Source organism: Plecotus auritus (assembly GCF_963455305.1).
Source record: "Plecotus auritus genome assembly, chromosome: 4".
Classification (NCBI taxonomy): Eukaryota; Metazoa; Chordata; class Mammalia; order Chiroptera; family Vespertilionidae; genus Plecotus; species Plecotus auritus.
In genome coordinates this window covers 111,827,492-111,845,055 of record NC_137775.1, presented here as the reverse complement: position 1 = coordinate 111,845,055, position 17,564 = coordinate 111,827,492, and the positions used below count along the sequence as shown (strand labels likewise).

Here is a 17,564-nt window from a genome sequence, read left to right as displayed (position 1 = left end):
GCAGAAGAAAGGAAATAAGAAAAATTAGAGCACAACTGAATGAAATAGAGAAACAAACCATACAAAAAAATTAGTAAAACAAAGAGCTGTTTCTTTGAAAAGATTAATAAAATTTACGAACCCCTAGCTAGACTAAGAAAAAAAAAATCAAAGAAACAAAATGAGAAGTGAAAGAGGAGTCATTATCACAGACACCACAGAAATACAATGAATCAAACTAGAATACTATGAAAGACTATAATCCACTAAATTCAATAACCTTGAAGAAATGGTTAAGTTCTTAAAAATATATAACCTTTCTAGACTTAATCATGAAAAACTGGAAAATCTAAATAGACCAAACAACAGTGAAAGAAACTGAAAGAACTATCTAAAATCTCCCCCAAAAAATAAAATTCCAAAACCAAATGCTTCACTAGTGAATTCTACAAAACATTTAAAGATTGCCACCTATTCTTCTCAAAGGCTTCCAAAAAATTGGAAGAAGAGGCAATACTTCCTAAAACATTTTATAAGGCCAACATAGCCCTAATACCAAAACCTAGCAAGGATAACACAAAAAAGAAAACGACAGACCACAATCTTTGATGAATACACATGCAAAAATCCTAAAAAAATAAAAATAAAAATAATACTAGCAAATCTAATACAATAATACATGAAAAATAATATATCACAATTAAGTGGGGTTCATTCCCAAAGCACAAGGATGGTTCAACACCCACAAATTGATCAATGTAATAAACCACATTAATAAAAGAAAGGATAAAAAACATATAATCTTGCCAAAACCGGTTTGGCTCAGTGGATAGAGCGTCGGCCTGCGGACTGAAGAGTCCCGGGTTCAATTCCGGTCAAAGGCATGTACCTTGGTTGCGGGCACATCCCCAGTGGGAGGTGTGCAGGAGGCAGCTGATCGATGTTTCTCTCTCATTGATGTTTCTAGCTCTCTATCCCTCTCCCTTCCTCTCTGTAAAATATCAATAAAATATATTAAAAAACAAAAACAAAAAAAAACATATAATCTTATCAATAGGTGCAGAAAAAAGAAGAGTTGATAAGATACAACATCTATTTATGGTTAAAACACTCAATAAAATGGGTATAGAAGGAAGGTACCTCAAGTTAATAATGGCCATATAGGACAAACCCTCAAACTAATATACTCAATGGTGAAAAACTGAAAGCTTTTTCTCAAAAGACAGGAATAAGACAAGGATGCCTGCTGTCACCCCTCTTATTCAACATAGTTCTGTAAGTCATAGCCAGAGCAGTTAGACAAGAGAAAGAAAAAAAACGTTGAAATTGGGAATAAAGATGTAAAACTGTCACTTTTTGCACATGATATTACTCTGTATACAGAAAACCTTAAAGACTCCACCAAAAAACTATTAGAAACAATAAACAAATACAGTAAAGTTACAGAATACAGAATCAATGTACAAAACTCCACTGTTTTCCTATATACTAACAATAAAATTTCAGAAAAAAAAAGTCAAACAATTCCTTCTGCAAAATTACAAACGAAACAATAAAATATCTAGGAATAAACTGAACAACAGATAGAAAGGACCTATATTCTGAAATCTGCAGAGCATTATTAAAAGAGATAGAAAAAGGAGAAACCAAGATGGCGGCATAGGTAAGCACCTAAACTGCTGCCTCGCACAACAATTTCAAAACTACAACTAAAAGACAGAACGGACACCATCCAGAACCACAGGAAAGCTGGCTGAGTGAAAATTCTACAACTAGAAGGAAAGAGAAAAGCTCACGGAGAATTGGAGGTATGGCAAAGGGTCTTTGTGCGCACAGAGAGGAAGGGCGGCTGAGAGCCTGGCTGACTTTCTCTGGCGGAAGGGGGAAGGAAGCCCCCGACCGCACTGAACCCCAGTTCTGACTGCACTGAACCCCAGTCCCGGGAGAGCCTCTGGGGACCCACGCTCTTACGGGGGGAGTCTGGACTCTCGGGCGGAGACTCGGGAACCGGGGAAGGCAGAGGTCTGAAGGAGCACACGTGCCAGTGCGCACAAAGGCTGCGGAGGTTGCCACAGGCTTTCCCTAGTGGAAGGGAGTCGGAGGCTCCTGACTGCACTGGGCCCCAGTTCTGACTGCACTGAACCCCGGTTCCAGGCGAGCCCCTGGGGACCCATGCTCTTGTGGGGGGAGTCTGGACTCCCGGGCAGAGACTCAGGAGCCGGGGAAGGCAGAGGTCTGAAGGCGCGCGCGTGCCAGTGCGCACAGAGGCAGCGGAGGTTGCCACAGGCTTTGCCTAGTGGAAGGAAGTCAGAGGCTCCTGACTGCACTGAGCCCCAGTTCTGACTGCAGTGAACCCCAGTTCCAGGTGAGCCCCTGGGGACCCACGCTCTTGTGGGGGGAGTCTGGACTCTCGGGCGGAGACTCGGGAGCTGGGGAAGGCAGAGGTCTACGAGTACGCGCAAGGGCAAGGCTAATGGGAAGCCAAGACTGTCTGCTCCGCCCTGAGACTCCACCCCATCCAAGCTGAGCACAGAGGCTATTGCAATTTGGCAAGTCTAATCCTATAAGGCTGTCTCCAGCACCGAACTTCTCCCAGCATAGACACAGCTGATCCTTACAGCCAACTGGCCTGGAGGTCAATTCCTCCCAGTGATACCAACAACAATCAAGACTTCATTACAACAAGGCTGTACACACAGTCCACAAAGGGGTGCACCAAGAGTGTCCACCTCAGGTTAACTGGGGAGGCCGACCCACTGGGCCATAAGAAACCTAGCACACAAATTTACCCTGCCAACTCAGGGAAGCAGTGAAAATGCGGCGTCAAAGAAACAGATCACAAATGAAAGAAATGGAGGAAAACAAACGACTGGATATAGAATTCAAAACCACGGTTATAAGGCTTTTCAAGAATATCCTAGAAAAGGCCGATAAATATAACGAGACCCTCGAAGATATGAGAAAGGACCAACTAGAAATTAAACATACACTGACTGAAATAAAAAATATTATACAGAGACCCAAAAACAGACTAGAGGAACACAAGAATCAAGTCAAAGAATTGAAATACAAAGAAGCAAAAACCACTCAACCGAAAAAGCAAAAAGCAAAAAAAAATCCAAAAAGTTGAAGATAGTGTAAGAAGACTCTGGGACAACTTCAAGCGTACCAACATCAGAATTATGGGGGTGCCAGAAGAAGAGAGAGAGCAAGATACTGAAAACCTATTTGAAGAAATAATGACCGAAAACTTCCCCCACCTGGTGAAAGAAATAGACTTACAAGTCCAGGAAGCGCACAGAACCCCAAACAAAAGGAATCCAAAGAGGACCACACCAAGACACATCATAATTAAAATGCCAAGAGCAAAAGACAAAGAGAGAATATTAAAAGCAGCAAGAGAAAAACAGTTAATTACCTACAAGGAAGCACCCATACGATTGTCAGCTGATTTCTCAACAGAAACTATGCAGGCCAGACGGGAGTGGCAAGAAATTTTCAATGTGATGAATAGCAAGAACCTACAACCAAGATTACTCTACCCAGCAAAGCTATCATTCAGAATTGAAGGGCAGATAAAGAGCTTCACAGATAAGAAAAAGCTAAAGGAGTTCATCACCACCAAACCAGTATTATATGAAATGCTGAAAGGTATTATTAAAGAAGAGGAAGAAGAAAAAAGTAAAGAGAAAAATTATGAACAACAAATACATATCTATCAACAAGTGAACCTAAAAATTAAGTGAATTAAAAACCTGAAAAACAGAATAATCTGGTGAATATAATAGAATCAGGGGCATAGAAAGGAAGTGGACTGATAATTCTCAGGGGGAAAGGGGTATGGGGGGTTCAGGAAGAGACTGGACAAAAATCATACACCTATGGATAAGGACAGTGTGGGGGGGGAGGTAAGGGCAGAAGGTGGGGTGGGAACCGGGTGGAGGGGAGCTATGGGGGGAAAAAGGAGAAACAATTGTAATAATCTGAATAAAGATTTATTTAAAAAAAATAAAAAATAAATAAAAGAGATTGAAAAAGACACAATGAAATGGAATGATATTCTGTGTTCATGGACTGGAAGAATTAACATAGTTAAAATGGCCACAATACCCAAAATATAGAGATTTAACTAATCCCAATCAAAATTTCAATGCCATTTTTAAAAGAAATAGAACAAAAACTATAACCAGATTGGTTTGGAATCACAAAAGATCCCAAATAGCCAAAGCAATCCTGACAAAAAAGGAATGAAGCTGGAGTTACTACACTACCTGACTTCAAATTAAGCTGGAGCTAGAGTAATCAAAACATCATAGAGAGGGATGGGAGTGGGGAGACTGGAAGAGATTGGATAGAGAACAGAAGAATTTATGCATAGCCCATGGACACAGGCAATAATGTGGTGAAGGCCAGGGAGTATGTGGGGCATGTGTGAAAGGGGGTGATGGAGGGAAAAATGGGAGACATAGTATCAACAATTTTTTTAAAAGTCTTACATGTTTACCCTGTTAAAGAAAAAAAAAAAAGAATTGGTTAGCACAATAAATCATTGTTTTATGCCACTAAAACAAAACAAAACAAAAACACCAAAAATAAAAACAAAAAACAGCATGGTATTGGCAGAAAAACAGACACAGAGACCGATAGAACAGAATTGATTTTTTCAGAATTGAGAGCACAGAAATAAAACCACATGCATATGGGGAAACAAATTTTGACAACTGAACTAAAAAAAACACAATGGAAAAAAGAAAGCCTCTTCAATAAATGCTTCTGGGGAAATTGAAAAACTAAATCCAAAAGAATGAAAGTAGCTTACAGTTTGTTGACATGTAAAAAATTAATTCAAAATGAACCAAAGACATAAAATATATGAAACAATAAATTACACAGCCAAAATCATAGTTACTGAACTTATGGATCTTGGTTGTAGAGAACATTTTATGAATTTGACCCCAAAGGCATGGGAATCAAAGGCAAAAATAATAAATGGGACCATATCAAGCTAAAAAGCTTCTGCAAAGCAAAAGAAACTGACAACACAACAAAGTAACCAACTAAATGGGAGAATTTTGCAAACAACAGATGCGACAAGGAGTTTATATCATTCAGAACCACCTGAAAGCTAGCTGAATGGCAGTCCTACAACTAGAGAAGAAGAGAGCACATTGAGATTGGTAGAGGGGTGGAGGTGCAGAAGAGGCTGGTTCAACAACCACGTGTGCTGTTTCTTTAATCAGGAGGGAGATCATCTCTGCACAGGCTTCCCGTGAGGAACCCCACACTAGCCCCCCAGCCCAGGGTTCCAGAGCTGGGAAGAGAAGTCCCTGTAACTTGAGGCTGCAAAAACCAGTGGGAATCGTGGCTGAGTGACTCAGAGGTTGCTGGAGACTCAGGAAGTTCCTCTTAAAAGGTCAAAACATGGATGTACACAGTCCGGCTCCCTCTAAGCTCCAGTGCTCAATGGTAGCACTGGGGGATCCAGGAACATATGGGGAGGAACTGGATTGTCTGGCATCGGGGCAGGAACTCAGGGTCAGCTTTCTCCCATACGGGAGTGCACACAAGGATCATTGTTCCTGTGCTGGGACCTCCCCTGTCGCAGGGCTGACTGGCAGCCATATCTGAGTGTCCATCAGCCTGGCTCACACTGCCTCACACTGCTTGCTCCACCCTAGTGATTCCCTGAGACCCCACCCCATCCAATTTGCAGCCCCATCCAAGCTGTTTGTAGCAGCTTTTGCATATGAATGGCCTGTCCTGGCTCAGGCTTCAGACTTTGCTAAAATCTCTAAAATAAGATGCAGCTGGTATCAGCATGCCCTAGACCTATCAATGAAGGTTTAAGACCTGGTGCCTGCCCTGCTTCACAATTGGGACTTGCCTAGGCACTTCCAAATGCAATACAAATAAGCAGCCATCCACAGACCTCTCTGTAGCTCCTGCTGGGTGGCCACAGGAAGTGGCTGACTTTGAACCTCCCTGAAGGCCCTAGAGCCAGTGCACCTGGTGGACAGCTTCAGACCATACCAGATTACAACTCTGCACTCCACAAGCAACACACTCAAGGGGCAGACTCAGTGAGCACCAAAATCCTGCTGAAGCAAGTCTTACTCCATAAGGGTTTTTCCTGCACAGCAACTCTCCCACTGTAGTCACAGCTGGTCCTCACAGTCTATTGGCCGGAAAGTCAATTCCTCCCAGTGACTCCAACAGCAATCAAGGTTCAACTACAAGTATGTGCACACAACCCACACAGGGGAACACCTAGAGTGCCCAGCTCAGGTGACTGGGGAGGCTGATCCAATGGGCCCTACAGGACACCTACTACACAGGCCATTCTACAATTCCAGGAGAAATAGCAGCTCTACCTAATACATAGAAACAAACACAGGGAAGCAACTAAAATGCAGAGACAAAGAAACATATCACAAATGAAAGAAATGGAAACGAGCTAACTATTGGATACAGAGTTCAAAACCATGTTTATAAGGTTACTCAAGGATCTTCATGAGAGCTTCAAGGGATTTAGCGAGACTTTCAATGATCCCAGTCAGAATGTCAAAGACATGAAAAAGGACCATTCAGAAATTAAGCATACACTAAATGAAATAAAGAATAATTTACAGGGATTCAACAATCCTCCAAGTAGAGGATTCTGAGAATCAAGTCAACAATTTGGAATATGAGGAAGCAAAAAACATCCAATCTGAAGAGCAGAAAGAAAAACGAATAAAAAAATATGAAGATAGTATAAGGAGCTTCTGGGACAACTTCAAGTGTACCAACATTCGCATTATGGGGGTGCCAGAAGAAGAAAAGAGAGAGTAAGACATTGAAAACCGATTTGAAGAAATAATGACAGAAAACTTACCATATCTGGTGAAAGAAATAGACTTCCAAGTCCAGGAAGCACAGAGAGTCCCAAACAAGAGGAACCACAAAAGGCCCACACCATGACTGATCATAATTAAAATGCTAAAAGTTAAAGACAAAGAGAATCTTAAAAGCAGCAAGAGGAAAGCAGTTAGTTACTTACAAGGGAGTGTTCATACAACTGTCAGCTGATTTCTCAACAGAAACTTTGCAGGCTAGAAGGAAGTGGCAAGAAATATTCAAAGTGATGAATAACAAGAACCTACAACCAAGATTACTCTACCCAACAAAGCTATCATTTAGAACTGAAGGTTAAAGAGATTCATAGACAAAAAAAAAAAAAAATAAGCTAAAGGAGTTCACCACCATCAAACCAGTATTACATGAAATATTGAAGGGTATTCTTTGAAAAGAGGAAGAAGAAGAAGAAAAGGATAAAAAATATGAACAATAAAATGGCAATAAATACATATCTATCAATAATAGAATCTAAAAATCAAAGTAAATGAACTAGAAATCTAATAAATAAAATAAACTGGTGAATAAAATAGAATCAGAGGCATGGAAACATGAAACAGACTGATTAATCTTAGAGAGAAGGGATGGGAAGAGGTTAACTAAAGATCTTACCTACAGACACGGACAGTAAGATGGTGAAGGCCTGGGGTGGGGCAGGTGGAGGGGGACAATGGAGGGAAAAAAGGGGATATCTGTAATACTCTCAACAATAAAGATTTTTAAAAATAAAAATAAATAAAGGCATGAAGAGTGAGAAATATATATATGCGCAGAGGACCTGAACAGACACTTCTCCCAAGAAGACAGACAAATGGCAAACAGATATATGAAAAGATGCTCAACTTCACTAGCTATTAGGGAAATGAAAATCAAATCTACAATGACATAGCACCTCACTCCTGTTATCAACAAAACAGGTAATAACTTGGGTTGGAGAGGTTGTGGAGCAAAAGGAAGCCTGGAGAGGATCCAAGATGTCCGCGGAACAGGTGGAAGCTACACATACCTCTACACACAACGCCAACCCAGATTTACAGCTAAATTGTGGAGCAATCGACCTGGAGGACCAACTGAAAGAGAGGTGAACAGTATTATATCCAAGAATTTAAAGAAGCTACACAGAGACTGGTAAGAAGGGCAGATACATGGAGAGGGCTGGCACTTGCACCCAGGGACAGCAGCTGAGTAGCCAGAGGGATAGCTCAGCTGCAAAAGTTGTTTCTGAGGATTTGGGGTCTCAATCCTATACCAAGACCCCCAAACTATAGCACCAAGACAAGGAAGAGGAGCCTGCATAGCATCTGGCAGCAAAAATCAGTGTTGAATCTGTCTCCTGGAAAGAGTAGAGAGTCTGCTAGAACCCCAGGAGCTCTCCTAAAGGGCCAAAACACAGGAGCTGGCTCTCGGGCACTAACTCGGGTTCTGGTTGAGGGAAGGAGTCTCAGGCATACGGAAGTCATGAAGAGAAGATCTAGTTGGTGTGGCTCTGGAAAGATATCTGGAAGGTTAAACACTGAGGTCCTGGTCCTGAGGCAACATCCCACATTGCCCTCAGGAGCCATCTTCCACGGCTGGACACTCCTATTCTTACAGCACCAGGTGCAGGGGAGTGGGAGGGTAGGGAGAGGGGGTACACTAACCCCATCCTCCAAATACTGGTGACACCACCCTGCCAAGCTCCAGTCTGGCAGAAGGAACTGTTGGTTGCACCCAACAGGAACCTGAGGTGCACTCTTTTTCTGGAGAAACTATAGGCAGACTCTCAGATGGTCATTTAACTGTAAAACTTTGGAACAGGGGCCAAACTTCCCCCCCTTCTGCAGGCTGGACAGGCACCACTCCCAACAGAAGACTCCCTTGCCAGGGTCTCTGGTGGCATGGCTGCAGAGCTAAGGGGAGGTCTGCAGTTTGCTCCCTTTCTGTGGACATGTACTACCCTCAACTGAGAGCTGCCTTAATTCTACAAACACCATCTTGCTGAGCTCAATCCCACAGGGGGAAGGAGGCACTGCTAAGATGTGGGACCTCCAGCACAACCCCTTTGAAGGCACCCACCAGGGGTTTTGGTGGCCCGCTGTAGAGTTAGGGGGAGGCGTTTAGCTCACTCCCATCCTGAGGGCCAGTGCCACTTTGTGGGGCCCTGTCTAAATATACACCAGATGATTCAAGGCTGCGTTAACAATGAGCTAATGCGGGGGCGGGGCGCTCAAGGTTAGATACTTTATGCACGTGAAAGGTCGCTGCAGGTCTCACACTGAGTAGACGTGCCTTTCTGTAGCAAAATGCTGATGTTATTGTTTGGAAAAGTGCCTTCTTTGTTTGGACCTATCTGAGCATGTATATCAGCTGTCACTGACCAACCTGTGATGGCTGCTTTGGTGTGGAATAAATCATGGGCCCTTTGCCTGCCTGTACACGCCTGTTTTTCTGATTTCCCTCACCGAGGAGGGTCAAGTGGCTGGCTGAAGAGCTCACACCCGACACACCTACAACGAATGACTGCCTTGATCTGCTCCTCCAAGTCCCACTGGCCCTGTCCTGCTGGACTCGGTTTCATGGGGGGAAGGTAGCTCCTCTCAGAGCTGGGGTATTTGGAGAGCTTCCCTCTCAGAGGCTCCAGTCCAGGGCTCGATCAGACATGTCTACAGAGCTAAGGGGAGGAGTGAAGTTCACTCCCGCCCAGGGCCCTGCTGCTGCAACCCTCAACAGAAGGTGCTCTTGATCTGTTGGCCAAAGTTCCAGTTGGCCTTGTCCTTTCTTATAAGAATCCTGTCCCTTCAAAACAAGGTAAAAAGGTATTTCAGAAAAAAGTGCAAGGTTTTTGTGTCTGCTGTAATAGCTTCACAATTCTCTTTTCTCAAAACACACACGTTTTCTTTTCTGTATACTGGACTCATTTATCTTGACATGGCGGGCAACTGCAGCTGCAGACTTCAATCTGAGGTACATATCAAGCAATTCAGCTTTGTCTTGTAATGTCATATCTTCCCTCAGCTTTTTGGGAGCACCTCCAGCATCACTAGTGTCATTTCCTATGGGTCCCCTGTTCTCATTCAAGGTTTGCAGAACCATACCAAACACAACACAAAATACACAAAAACTGCAAGGCATCACTTTTTACTGTGACAGGCAATTTGCCAGAGAGATGAATAGCTCAGCTTGAGATGATCAGTGTCATGTGGCATTCTAAGTGGATATGTGAAATACTTGAGCTCACCGTAAAAACAATAGGAGGTGGCTACAAAATTATTATAGTAATATAGTATGTACTACAGTTAATTTTATACAAATATGATTTAGTACTTCATCTTTACATTTATTTAAATTTCTCTCAACTGTGAATGGTACCATTTACAATTGTGCTTGTATGAATAAGTTTGGATAAATTTTGTCTTTTTATACTAGACTAGAGGCCCGGTGCATGAAATTCGTGCACGGGGTGTGTGTGTCCCTCAGCCCAGCCTGCACCCTCTCCAATCTGGGACCCCTCTCACAATCCAGGATTGCTAGCTCCCAACTGCTTGCCTTCCTGATTGCCCCTAACCACTCCCCTGCCAGCCTGATTGATGCCTAAATGCTCCCCTGCCAGCCTGTTTGCCCCTAACTGCCCTCCCCTGCAGGCCTGGTCCCCCCCCAACTGCTCTCCCCTACAGGCCTGGGTCCCCACCACCTGCCCTTCTCTGCAGGCCCGGTCGCCCCCAACTTCCCTCCTCTGCCGGCCTGGTCACCCCTAACTGCCCTCCCCTGCAGGCTTGATAGCCCCCAACTGCCCTCCCTTGCAGACCTGGTCCCTCCCAACTGCCCTCCCCTGCTGGCCATCTTGTGGCGGCCATCTTTGGCCACATGGGGGAAGCCATCTTGTGTGTTGGAGTGATGGTTAATCTGCATATTACTCTTTTATTAGATAGGATAGAGGCCTGGTGCATGGGTGGGGGCCAGCTGGTTTGCCCTGAAGGGTGTCCCAGATCAAGGTGGGGGTTCCCTTGGGGTGTGGGGCAGCCTGGGTGAGGGGCCTGTGGTGGTTTGCAGGCTGGCCACACCCCCCGGTGACCCAAGCGGAGGCCCTGGTATCTGGGATTTATTTATCTTCTATAATTGAAACTTTGTAGCCTTGAGTGGAGGCCTGGGCCTGCCAGAGTGTGCGGAAAGCTTGGCTTCCTTTATTGCAGGGGAAACCCAAGCCTCCTACTCTCTCCGTGGCTGCAGCCATCTTGGTTGGGTTAATTTGTATACTCACTCCTGATTGGCTGGTGAGCGTGGCTTGTGGGTGTAGTGGAGGTGCGGTCAATTTGCATATTACTCTTTTATTAGATAGGACTAGAGGCCTAATGCATGAAATTCATGCAAGGGGCTTGGCCCTCACACCCCTTCGCAGCCTCGGTTGGCCCTCGCAGCCCCGGCTTCGTCTGGACAGTGGTCCGGAACGTTGTCTGGACAGTTGTTCTGCTGTTCAGTCTAATTAGCATATTAGCTCTTCATTATATAAGATTTGTGTATATTTTATGGTAGTAAATGATAAAATAGACTACCATCTATATGTATTTTATGCATTCATATCATACCTAACTTTTTATTAAAGTTTTTGATATTTTCTAGGCTACACAGCTTGTCTACAAATTTTTTCAAATTATCTCAAATCTCCAAAAAATATTAAATGTATTTATTGTAAAACTAGAGGCCCGGTGCACGAAATTCGTGCATGGGGGAGAGGGGTGTCCCTCAGCCTAGCCTGCACCCTCTCCAATCTGGGACCCCTTGAGGGATGTCCAACTGCCCATTTAAGCCTGATCCCACCAGTCCAACATCCCTCTCACAATCCAGGACTGCTGGCTCCCAACTGCTCGCCTGCCTGCCTTCCTGATTGCCCCTAATTGCTTCTGCTTGCCAACCTGATCACCCCCTAACCACTCCCCTGCCAGCCTGATTGATGCCTAATTGCTCCCCTGCCAGCCTGTTTGCCCCTAACTGCCCTCCCCTGCAGGCCTGGTCACCCCTAACTGCCCTCCCCTGCAGGCCTGGTCCCCCCCCCCCAACTGCTCTCCCCTGCAGGCCTGGGTCCCTCCCAACTGCCTTTCCCTGCAAGCCTGGTCACCCCCAACTTCCCTCCTCTGCCAGCTTGGTCACCCCTAACTGCCCTCCCCTGCAGGCTTATTCACCCCCAACTGCCCTCCCCTGCTGGCCTGATTGCCTACAACTGCCCTCCCTTGCAGGCCTGGTCCCTCCCAACTGCCCTCCCCTGTTGGCCATCTTGTGGTGGCCATCTTGTGTCCACATGAGGGCAGGATCTTTGACCACATGAGGGCAGCCATCTTGTGTGTTGGAGTGATGGTCAATCTGCATATTGCTCTTTTACTAGATAGGATAGAGGCCTGGTGCACAGGTGGGGGCCAGCTGGTTTGCCCTGAAGGGTGTCCCGGATCAGGGTGGGGGTTCCCTTGGGGCATGAAGCGGACTGGGCGAGGGGCCTGTGGTGGTTTGCAGGCCAGCCACGCCCCCTGGCGACCCAAGGGGAGGCCCTGGTATCTGGGGTTTATTTATCTTCTACAATTGAAACTTTGTAGCCTGGAGCGGAGCCAAGCCTTCTGCTTGCTCCGTGGCTGCAGCCATTTTGGGGGGGATTTATGTATCTTCTATAATTGAAACTTTGTAGCCTTAAGCAGAGGCCTGGGCCGGCCAGGGTGTGTAGAAAGCTTGGCTTCCTCCATCGCCGTGGGCAACCCTAGCCTCCTGCTCTTTCCAGCTCCGTGGTTGCCGCCATTTCTGTTTGGGTTTATGTATCTTCTATCATTGAAACTTTGTAGCCTTGAGTGGAGGCCTAGGCCGGCAAGGGTAGGTGGAAAGCTTGGCTTCCTCCATCGCCGAGGAAACCCAAGCCTCCCTCCTGCTTTCTGTGGCCGTGACCATCTTGGTTGGGTTTATTTGCATATTCGCTCCTGATTGGCTGGTGGGTGTGGCTTGTGGGTGTAGCGGAGTGATGGTTAATTTGCATATTACTCTTTTATTAGATAGGATATCTACATGTCAGTGGACCTGTGTGGTTTAAACCTGTGTTGTTCAAAGGTCAACTGTATAAGCATATAATTATATGATAACTTTTTTTTTTTTTTTTTAAAGAAAACACCACTCTGGTACCAAAAAAGGTTAAGAAAAACCAAAGAAAGGTTTTCCTAAACACACTCTGTCCACACAACAATGGGCTGATAAAGCGGGAGCACCTTGCTCCTGGGAACAGCAGATGCAGTTTAACGTAAGGACCTAGAAGGGAAGCTGAGATGCAGGGAGACAGCTGGCTAGGTCCTACTTGGGCTCCACCTTCCAGGCTCAATCCCACCGAATGCCTGAAGAGCTCTAGGCCAGTAGTTCTCAATCTTCCTAATGCCCCGACCCTTTAATACAGTTCCTCATGTTGTGCTGACCCCCAACCATAAAATTATTTTCGTTGTTACTTCATAACTGTAATTTTGCTACTGTTATGAATCATAAAGTAAATATCTGATATGCAGGTCGCGACCCACTGGTTGAGAACCACTGCTCTAGGCTTTTCACTCAAAGGTGGGGCAGGAGACACCTTGATTCTCTTGCTTTATAAACAGTCATCTCCCCTCTCTGATGCCACCACTACTTCCTTACTTATCTCATGGCAGAACCACTTCCTAGCAAAGGAGCTCTCAGAGACATTGCACATGTTGAAAGCGTAAAGGATAAAATGTTTGAAGCTTATCCAAACTTAGAAAAAAGATGACAGTTCACCAAGGCACGAAAAAGATGCTGGCTCTATATCCTAAGTTATATTATGAGAAAAAGGCAAACACTGTTCAAACTATTCTCAATAATTTTTTTACAAAGAAATAAAACACTTTCATTCCTAATATTTCTAATGTTTTAAATTATAGTATACTAAAGAAGTATTAACTTTACTATATTTTTCATTTCCTTATATATTTATAACCAATAGGAAAGTTTTGACCATCTTTTTATTGTTGACATTATTACCAATACCCCCCATTCTCCTCTCTTTGCTCCCCTCCACCCAACTCATCCCCCCCAAACAACAATTTTTATAGGTGGTGGAGCCATTGTAATTTTCCCATTGACTTTTAAGACCCATTTGTGAGATTTTAGCTTGCCCAGTCATTTTTATAATCCTGCACTACCGTGCAAGGCAAGGACTGCCTGCATTGAAACCCACCTGATGTAGTCCTCATGACTGGTGTTTTCACTGCAGATATAAGCAACGTCAACCTCTTGGCTAGAAAGAGCATCTTCCAAAGAAATCTGCTGGACTTCATCAATGCACTTGAGCTCGCGTCTGTTTGAAAATAACAGAAATGGAACTTAAAAGTAGACAGACATTGACTTAGAATAAATGAGCATCATCTTTCTCCCTCCTCCAAAAAATGTTTTGATGATCATCTTTTGGAAATAAAAAAATTAACTTCCTCCTCTCACTTCAGGGTATTTTCTGTGATGGAGTGAAAACAGCCTCAGGTTTGAAGTCAAGGGACCGGGCATTGAGTGCTGATACTACTGCTAACAACCAGTGTGATGTGGAAGTCTTTGAATCACTTAATATCTAAAATAAAAATAATTTATCTTTTTCCTCAAGAAGAATAATCCCTATGGTCACTGCCAGCTCCAAGTACCTGGCCAAACACTATGGCTACAAAACCTAACTCAAATCCAATATACTAACACCTTAGAGGTGCAAATTGCTGTGTGACTTTAAGCTCCTGCACAACCATTAGTGGCCTTGTGATGGTCAATGGAAGGCAGGTATCACTGCCTCCTTTACAGGTGAGCTGACAAAGCCCAGAGGGGCAGTAGTTGACATGGCTAATGAGTAGCAGAAGCTGGACAGGAACTGTAAGCCTTTTGACTCTTACAGGGTATGAAGAAACTCCTTACTTAGAAGATCTGAGGACCCTGGCATTCTGCACGCTACCCTCGTGCAGAGGCTGGAGCAGTCCTCTGATGAAGGATGTAACAGAGGAGAGGGGGCGGCCAGCAGAAGGCTCCCATCCATCGCAGAGCTCCACTTAAGCTGCAGCAGGCAGAGGGCATTTGGGCCAGTTTTGGTTGCCAAAAGAGATTATGGTAGGTTTCTTCCTATGGGGGCTACCCAATCTACACTGCTCAATTTGACCAATACTTATTGTCTACTGTGTGCTAGGCACCATGGGGAGGATCATAAAGAATAAACTAAAAGTCCTCAGCTTCTATTGAGCTCACAGTCTTGTAAAGAGAGGAAGCCACACATACACATAAATAACAACAACACAAGACTAACATGAGAAATGTTATGCTGGAGTACATGTGGGAGATTCAAGGAGGGCTGGAAACATCAAGTTTACGGTTTCAGAAAAGGCTTCCTGGGGAGAAGGTAGGACTTAGCAGATAGACCGTGAGGAACAGGATATGTGAGCAGGGGAAAAGTGTGACAATGGCAAGGGTGCAGTAAAGCAGTGGGTATGAGCTGGCCATCTTCCCACACAACCTGGGTAGTTTAGGAATTCCCATTGCATCAGCCATGGCAGCCGGTTGGCAGAGGACTGGGGCTTAGGCAAAAAGGAGAAGCTTCACTTCATCATGCTCAATGAGAGCTTCAAACAGGAGTACAGTGGGAGTTATAGTATGGCTAATGATACTTTTGATCTCCCGTTTGTATGCAGCTCCCTTAGAATTTTACTGGGAGGGGAGGATTGACCATCGGCGGATTCCCAGCACTTCTGAGTCACCCTAGTGACCCAAAGTCCACTTTAAATATTTAAAGGAATAGCCAAATTTTGAGACAGGCAAACTGGAAGAAAGTAGGCCCCATAAATTAAAATATTAAAAGAATCTGCATGGCCCTAGCTGGTTTGGCTCAGGGGATAGAGCATCGGCCTGCGGACTGAAGGGTCCCGGGTTCGATTCCAGTCAAGGGCACATGCCCAGGTTGCAGGCTTGATCCCCAGTAGGGAGTGTTCAGGAGGCAGCCAATCAATAATTGTCTCTCATCATTGATGTTTCTATTTCTATCTCTCTCTCCCCCTCTCCTTTCCTCTCTAAAATCAATAAAAATATATATTTAAATAAATAAATAAAGGAATCTGCATGGACTATCAAATAGTTAATTATGCTTTCTAAACGTATTTATTTGATTTCTCTAAAGCACTAGAAAGTAGAGACATGCCTACTTTACTCACCACCACATTTCCTCAGCCAACACAATGCCTGCAGCTAGTTCAGAATTAATATTGGTAAATGATATTACATAGCATTAGTTTGGTGAGCAGTATGTGAGTGAAGGGCAGTGAGGGGTGGAGAAAAGAGCTGAACACGGGGCAATAAATAATAAAAATGGTGATAAGTTTGATTTTGGTTGGTTACACGACAGAAATGAAGCCCCCACAAGTGGGGCTCAAAATTATCAAAGGAAAAAGAACACATGGTATTTAAAGATGGGCCTTGGAATCAAATAGACCTACATTCAAATCCAGTTCTTAGACTTTCCAGCTGTGTGACCTCAGGCAAATGACCCAACCTTTCAAAAAGTGGCTCAGTTTCTTTAAAGTGGAGTTGATAATGGTAATGGTATCTATGTCAAATGGTTGGTAAGGCTCTTAAAGCTCAGAGCTACCGCATGGGTAAGTGATGTAAGGATTAGCTGCTGCAACCTAAAGCCTTCTTTCAGGCCAGCCCTCCTGTGTTCCCTGTGCCCGTTGTGTGACTACAGGCCCTGTGCTCATCTTTCCTCCTTTGCCTTTGTAGTCCCTTCTAGGCTGGTTCACTGCTCATCCCAGCACACTTCAGTTCCCAGACCTATCTGAACTTGAGATCTTGTGGGACTAACGCTGAACAAAGTTTTCTGGAATAACTGTGGAGCTGATTCTCTCTCCTGGGTTAGGAGAATCTCCGTATCCCAAGGCCTTCTCCCACTAGGCTCCCCATGGATTACAAGGTGAAAAGCAAGTGTGAGCCACCTGGACACGAAGCCAATCAGGTTCAGGAATGCGGAGGAAGCATGTGGACTCCGCAAGTCTCTCATCCGCACAGAGCCGGCTCTGCCGACACCCACGACCACCACACCAAACTTCTTCTCAGGCTAAAACACAAGAAACCAAGGTGGGGTTTAAAAACAGTCCAGAGTTCAACGCAATTCCTATTAAACTACCAATGGCATATTTCACAGGTCTAGGTCAAATATTCAAAAAAAATGTGTATGGAAGACCCCAAAAGAGCTGCAACAATCTTGAGAAAAAACAAAGTTGGAGAAATCAAAAGACCTGATATTAAATTATACTACAGAACACTGTAATCAAAACAGCCTGGTATTGGTATAAGAACAAGTATATAGGACAATGGAAAGAACAGAGAGCCCAGAAATGTACCCATGCCGCTTTGGACAATTAATATTTGATAAAGAAGACAAGAGCATACAATGAAGTAAAGACAGTCTCTTCAATAAATAATATTGGGAAATTTGAACAGGTGCATGCAAGAAAGTGAAACTATACCACCAAATTATACCATATACAAGAAAAAACTCAAAATGGATAAAAGTTGGGAAACCATAAAAATCCTAGAAGAAAACATAGGCAGTAAAATCTCAGACATCTCTCATAGCAATATTTTTGCCAATATATCTCCTAGAGCAATGGAAACAGAAAAATTAAACAAATGGTACTGGGGGCTGGGGCTGGGGGTTGGGT

The 17,564-nt window shown here is 44.2% G+C and overlaps 1 protein-coding gene across 2 annotated transcripts in view; it reads right to left on the bottom strand.

The window, feature by feature from the left end:
• BLVRA (biliverdin reductase A) overlaps positions 1 to 17,564 on the bottom strand; it is a 91,494-nt gene that overhangs the window by 40,195 nt on the left and 33,735 nt on the right. For both annotated transcript variants that reach the window (XM_080665458.1, XM_080665459.1), the window contains exons 3-4: positions 16,836 to 16,957; positions 14,063 to 14,182 (exon numbers count right to left, since the gene is read on the bottom strand). In XM_080665458.1, the coding sequence (XP_080521584.1) occupies positions 14,063 to 14,182; positions 16,836 to 16,957 (242 nt within the window). The remainder of the gene's footprint in view (positions 1 to 14,062; positions 14,183 to 16,835; positions 16,958 to 17,564) is intronic.